The following is a 6,948-nucleotide window of genomic DNA, read 5'->3' on the forward strand; positions in this document are numbered from 1 at the left end:
CGACTCATAGCGAGTCTGTACAGGGTTTCCGGGACGGGAGCAGAAAGCCTCATCTTTCTCCTGTGGAACAGCTGGTAGTTTCGAACCGCTGACCTTGCAGTTCACAGCCCGATTCGTAACCACTACGCTACCAGGGTGCTAGGAGTCGGAAAGGACTGGAAGGCATTTACCAACAACTTATGAGCAGATGGACCTTTAGTAGTGCAGTGTGTTAAGCACCAGCAGTCAACTGAAAGGTTCAGTAGAGCTGTCTTGATTGGGGAGATTCCCTTGGTGGCTGGCTCATTTTTTGTCCCCATGTCCTCGGTTCCCCGGCTCCCCTGGCTCCCCTGAAGGCCACCCTTCCACCCCATCCATCCCCGCCACTTACGCCGGTTGGTTCGGATGGGGTCTGACCAGAGTGTCTGGTCCTCTACCAAGCCTGTGGACATATTGACCAGGGCATACTTGAACCTGGAAGGGGACAGAGAAAAAGTGACTCCGGTCCTGCGGCCCGGGGCCATGGGGAGTGGGAGGAACTACGTACGGAGGCAGGTTAGGGGGAGGGCTACTTTCAGGGTGTGGACATCTAGACAGCCCCCAAGTGGGACTTCAGCATAAGACCTTTACACATATGACCACCCTGGACCCTTCCCCCCAGCCATGATGCCCCTTCTCCCACGAAGCCATCAGAACTGGGGGGCCCGGACTCTCCATCTCAGAGCCCCCTTCTGTCTATCACATACACACCACATGTTGTATGTTTTTTGAGTATTAACCCATTCTGGCAACCTACTTCTGAAAAAATCAGCCACAGAAAAACCTATGGAACACCGTTGTCTCCATGGGTTGGAGCTTTTCAATTGTGATTCGAGTGAAAGTTTACAGAGCGAATTGATTTTCCATTCAACACTTTCATGCGTATTTTGTTTTTTTGACCCCGATTGCATTCCTTACAATGTGACCCCCTCTCCCTACTTGCCCCTGTGTTTCCCTTTCCTTCCCTCCTTCTATGGCTTCCTGCCTTCTGAACCCTGGTGGCAGTTGTGTGCCTGAGTTGGTTCTGCCTTATAGTGACCCTGTGTAGGGTTTCTGAGGCTGTAAATCTTGATGGGAGCAGAAAGCCTCCTCTTTCTACTGAGGAGTAGCTGGTAGATTTGAACTGTTGACCTTGCAGTCATTGTAATCCACTACACTACGCTTCGCTACCAGCGTCCTGCCCCTTTTTCCTGTGATAGATTGTTCTAAGGAGTGTGTTTTGTTCACCTTGGAGGTCTGTCTGTTGTTTGGATGAAAGCTGAGCCACAGCGGTGAATTCAGACCCTGGTTTGAAGGGTGTTTAAGGGCCATGGTCTCAGGGACTCCACAGTCTTTATCAGACCACTAAGCCTGACCTTTTTCACAAGTCTGAGTTTAGTTTCACCTAACTGTAGTTTTTAGGCCCTCGGGCCATAGGTAAGACTCCAAACCCTTTACAGAGAAAACTCTCAGGAAATATGTGTGGAGACAAATCAGGGTGCTGAGGTGGGGTTGGGGAACAGCCGGCAGAGCTGGAGGGAGGGGGGTAGGTCTTCAAGGGTCAGTGTTTTCACAAGGGGGCCCCACCCCTCTTGAAGCAGCCTCCTTCCCTGTAACACAAAGCATTTGGATGGGTGACTTGCACACACGAGGGGATTACATCATTGCCAGTGCCCCGCAAATGGAACGTGGTCCCTTGTCCCAACGTGAATCTCAAGAATCTCAAGATGGCAATGACGGAGTATTATAGCTGCATGGGGCACACACCCAGGCAGACTGTGCAGGGGACATGGGACCATTCACATGGTCAGCTCTTGAGAAATGTCTTCCCCAGAGTGGGGCTGGGCACCACTGCCATCAGCCCCACCCACCCCAGAAAGCTGCTCACACCCACCTATATCCTGTAGCTGCCGACAGAGGCGGGTTGCAGAGGCCCTGGAAGTTGGGATCGAGCAGGCAGGCCCTGTTGCTGCCCACCTTGATCAGGTAGGAGTTCAGGATCTCAGAAGCCCGAAACACATCTCCAATGGCATCCAGGCTGGGCAGGTCACTGCAGGGCTGCAGGTCAAAGGATGCGGCCTTGTAGGGGCTCGTACGCCCGCCTTCCGTTTGCTGGAATGTTGCGCTCAGGGGGTTACCAGTGTGGTCCTGCACTGAGTCATTCTTGGAGCTGGCTGCAAGGGTAATGTGGAAGTGAGGTCCTGGCCAGCCTAGTGAGTAGTCACTCACTAAGTCTGTCATCAAATGCTCCCTAATCTGACAGCTTTACTTACAGAAACAGAAAAACCAAAATTCAACTTGAAATGGAATCACACAAGACCCCAGAGGAGGACTCATACTTGCTGATTTTAAAACACACTGTACAGCTACAGTAACCAAAACCGCCTGGTACTGATACACCAAAAGAGACTTAGACCAATGCAATAGAATAGAGAGCCTAGATACACGCATCTATGGTCAACTGATTTTTGATAAGGTTGCTGAAAAGAGAGTCTTTTTAATGATTTGTTGTTGTTATGTGCCGTGGAGTAAGTTCCAACTCATAGCGACCCAGTACAGGTTTCCGAGGCTATAAATCTTTACAGGAGCAGAAAGGCTCATCTTTCTTCTGCGGAACAGCTAGTAGTTTCGAACTGCTGACCGTGAGATTAGCAGCCCGATTCGTAACCACTACTCTACCAGAGGAAATTGGGTCTCCACATGCAGAAAAATGAAACGAGATCCCTGCCTCACACCATATGCAAAAACATTAAAAAATGGATTAAGGACCTAAGTGAACCAACTAAAACCATAAAATTCTTAGAATAAGAAGCAGGGGCAATGCTGTCAGGCCTAGCTTTCAATAATGAATCATCTAATAACAAAAGCACAAGAAGCAAAAAAAACTTTAGACACAGAGAAGGAGAGGGGCTGTGTGCTGACGACCGGTGGGCAGGCTTGCAATGTATACCCTTTGGTTGGTTGACGATGCATGGAGGGGGTTGTAACCATGGCAAGGAAACAATATACGATAGGATGAATGTGAAAATAATGTTCTCCCATGTAAACTATCACATAATTCACAATAAAACATTAAAAAAAAAAAAGACAAAATAGATAAATAGATGAGAGCTCATAAAAATTTAAAACTTTTTTTCAACAAAAGACTACCCAAAAAAATGAAAAGACAAGATTGGAAGAATATCTTCAGAAACCCTATATCCAAAAAGAATCGAACAAACAAAAAATATATAGACCACTTACAGACAAAAAGACAAATTACCCAGTCCTAAAATGGACAATGGACTTGAATAGACATTTCACCAGAAAAGACAGTCACGTGGTCACCAAGCCCATGAAAAGGTTCAGCATCGTTAGTCATTGGAGAGATGCAAGTCAACACCAAAATGAGATCCCATTTCACTGGGATGACTAAGATGAAAAAACAGAAACAGAGTAGTAAACGTTGGTGAGGACGTGGACAAATGGGAACCCTTCTCCATTACTGATGAGAACACAAAACCGTGCAGCCACTGTGGGAAACAGTGTGGCCGTTCCTCAAAAAAAATGAAAACTAGAACTACATGGCCCTATCACATAATTCACAAGAAAACATTAAAAAAAAAACAGCAAAAAAGAACTAAATGGCCACAAGGCCCAGTGATTCTACTCCTAGTTGTAAACCTACAAGACTGGAAAGCAGAGACTTGTCCACCAGCTTTCACTGTAATACTCTTCATAATAACCAAACAGTGGAAACAACCGGACTGTCCGCCAGCTGAGGGTGGACAGCACAATGTGGTCCATACATGCAGTGGAGTACTACTCAGCTAGTAGGAGAGATGGAGTCTTGATGCATGCTACAATATGAATAGAGCTTGAAGACATTATGCTGAAAGAAATCAATCACAAAAAGAGAAATACCGTATGACCTCACTTATATAAGCAGACTACAAAGTTTATTAGTGGTTGTTGTTGTTAAGTGCCGTCGAGTTGGTTCCGACCCAGAGCGACCCTGTATAGGTTTTCCGAGGAGCAGCTGGTGAGCTTGAACCACCTACCTTGCAGTTCAAATGGCTTTGCAGTCTGGCGCATTAACCCATAGGTCCACACCTGGTTACCAGGGATGAAAAGAGGAAGAGGGGGGAGGAAGGGGCTCACAGTAATGGAAAATCGAATTGATTTATAAAGGTAGACTTGCACAGCTAATTATGTCAATTGCAAACATGGATCTGGAACCATCTGGAGAAACCTGGGGAAAGGTTTGGGTTTGAGGGCCAGAGATCTGAATTCAAATTCCATCTCTGGGAGATGGTGAGTCAGTCCACTCCTTTGAGCCTTGATTATCTTCTCTGCAGTGGGTGAACATGCTCAGCTGCTAACTGAAAGATTTGAGGTTCGTGTCCACCCAGAAGTGCCTCAGAATAAATGCCTGGTGATCTACCTCCAAAAACTCAGACACTGAAAACCCTGTGGACACAGTTCTACCCTGTGGGCACACACGGGGTCGCCATGAATTGGGGGTCATCTGATTGTAACTGGGCAGTTGTGAATACGAATTCTAGTGTGTCATTGTGGGTCGAAATTGATCCGAATTGTGTCAAAGCAGCTGGTGCTATCATTGTTTCCCCCATAAGACAAGATGTCCCTCATCTTGGTTGGTGTTCCCAGTGTCCAGCCCAGGGCTGGCACCGAGTGGCCACCAGTACTGCTGGTGAAATGGGCACCCTTCTGCCTACCTCCCTGCAGATGGGAGCAGCTCCTGGCCAAGGGGCCCTGGGAGCAGCGGGCAGGAACCTTACCCAGTTCAGCCAGGACATAGAGGTAGACTTCGTAGGTTCCAACGAGGGTCGCAGAGCTGTCAAACACACAGAGCGGCTTTTCCAAGGCCACAGTGGTGAGCGTGGGGTTGTTGGTGGCAAAGGTCACACTGGCCAGCTGGGGCTGGAGGTCCACAGCTAGAGGGGACAATGAGGAAGGACACTGCATCCCACCTGAACCTTCCGCACCAATGGCCACCACTGCCCATGCACACATGGATGCGGCTGTGTGCATTTATTGAATGCTTGAATGCCTGCTGGTCCCAGGCACTGAGGTCTGTCTCAGAGACAGGCAGTGCCCCTGACCCACCCAGGCATCCAGCCAGAAACCGGGCATTCCGGCCCAACCGCTCCCCTAACCCTGCCCCCCTCCAGACATTCTATCTCCAAGATCAGGCAGTGTGTCCCCCCACCCCCATCCCCACCACCAAGATCTCTCTGCCTCATCAGCCTAGCCAGGCATCCCCACCCTCTTCACCTGGACCCTAGTAACCGCTTCTGCCTGCAGTTTACCCTCTGCTCCCCAACTTACAAATCTGGCTGTACCACACTCCTGCCCCAGTGAGGCCCAGCCTCGTCCCTCCACACACTTCTTTGCCCCCTGCTCTGGGCATGCTCTCCCACACCAATGGCCGTCCCCTGGTCCCCTGATCTTGCTGAGTTCTCAGCAGGGCATGTGCTTTGGTCTCCCCATGAGCCCAGCTCCGTGTCAACCACAGCCCCTGCGTGCCCTTTTCTCCCAGCACCCAGAGCCATCTGACTCTTCCCTTCACCTGGAAAGCTCAGGAACTACTATTACTATTACTATTACTATTACTATTATTATTAACTCTGGGTGCACAGGGCTGGGCCCAGTGCAGGCAGAGACACAACCCCAGGAGAGAATCAACAAAGTCCCCAGTGGCCCTTTCCCATGCAGGCTCCCTAGGTCTCTCGGAGAGGGTCTGGGTTCAGGTGGTGCACACCTGCCCCCCATCTGGGCACTGCCCTTCCTTACGCCCCGTTGTACCTGAACCAAGCCGCAGGCAGCCAAGGGCCAGCAGGAAGCGGAGCACACTCATCTCCCCAACGCCCAGTAGCCACTGGTCCAGACCTGGGCTCCGAGCCTCTACGCTGTGCCCCGCCTGCTCCAGGAGTGGGGGTGGGGGACGACCTCTGCTCGCCCTGCCAGCTGGCCCAGTCTCTGACTTCAGTCTTGGCTATTTGCGTACGATCATGCCCAGCCTGTCTGTCAGTTTGTCCTACTGTAGTTGCTTTCATGTTTTAATACTGGAAGCTATGCCATTGGTTTTTAAACACCAGCAGGGTCATCCATTGGAGTCCTGGTGTAGCACTGTAAGATAAGCACTTGATTGCTAACCACAAGGTTAGAGGTTCAAACCCACCAGTCACTCCTTGAAAACCCTAAACAGTGTTAATGAATCAGAACTGACTCAATGGCATTTCACAACACCAGGGTCATTAATGGTGATGCAGGGATGGAGGCATAGTCTGAATGGGTAAAAGAGGGGAAATAATGTTAAGATCTTGACTGTCTTATGAATCTTGAGTGGGATAGAAAAGAATATCAGGAAACATGATTCCAAAAACATGAGAACATTTTTATTCCCGTAACATTAAATCCAAGGAGCTCTGGTAGCATAGTGGTTACGAATCGGGCTGCTAACCCCAAGGTCGGCAATTCGAAACTACCAGCTGTTCCATGGGAGAAAGATGAGGCTTTCTGCTCCTGAAAAGATATATAGCCTCGGAAACCCTGTGCAGGGTCGCTATGAGTCAGAACTGACTCCATAGTACTTAACAACAACAACATTAAATCCATTGGACAGAAAAAAAAAAAAAATGAAATTGTTACTGGCAACGTGTAAAAAATACTGGTGTAGCACACTTGAGCACAGTGGCTTCATATGAATAAACACTGGGTTTCAAACCACAGGGTTTGCAGTTCAAACCCACCAGCCACTCTGCAGAAGAAAGGTGAGGCTTTCTGTTCCTTGGAAGAGTTAAAGCCTCAAAAACTCCATATAGGGTCGCTACGAGAACACGGCCCTTAACAACACAGTGGTGGTGGTGATGTGTCGTGGAGTCGATTCCGATTCATAGCGACCCTGGACAGGGTTTCTGAGGCTATAAATCTTTACGGGAGCAGAAA

At 49.1% G+C, this 6,948-nt stretch overlaps 1 protein-coding gene across 1 annotated transcript in view; it reads right to left on the minus strand.

Moving 5' to 3' along the window:
- The window catches only part of UPK3A (uroplakin 3A), a 9,332-nt gene extending 3,475 nt beyond the window's left edge, over positions 1 to 5,857 (minus strand). The window contains exons 1-4 of the mRNA XM_006866833.1: positions 5,806 to 5,857; positions 4,779 to 4,934; positions 1,892 to 2,171; positions 371 to 453 (exon numbers count right to left, since the gene is read on the minus strand). Of these exons, the coding sequence (XP_006866895.1) occupies positions 371 to 453; positions 1,892 to 2,171; positions 4,779 to 4,934; positions 5,806 to 5,857 (571 nt within the window). The remainder of the gene's footprint in view (positions 1 to 370; positions 454 to 1,891; positions 2,172 to 4,778; positions 4,935 to 5,805) is intronic.
- Positions 5,858 to 6,948: the final 1,091 nt, after the last annotated feature.

The sequence above is a fragment of the Chrysochloris asiatica genome, unplaced genomic scaffold, assembly GCF_000296735.1.
Source record: "Chrysochloris asiatica unplaced genomic scaffold, ChrAsi1.0 scaffold00097, whole genome shotgun sequence".
Classification (NCBI taxonomy): Eukaryota; Metazoa; Chordata; class Mammalia; order Afrosoricida; family Chrysochloridae; genus Chrysochloris; species Chrysochloris asiatica.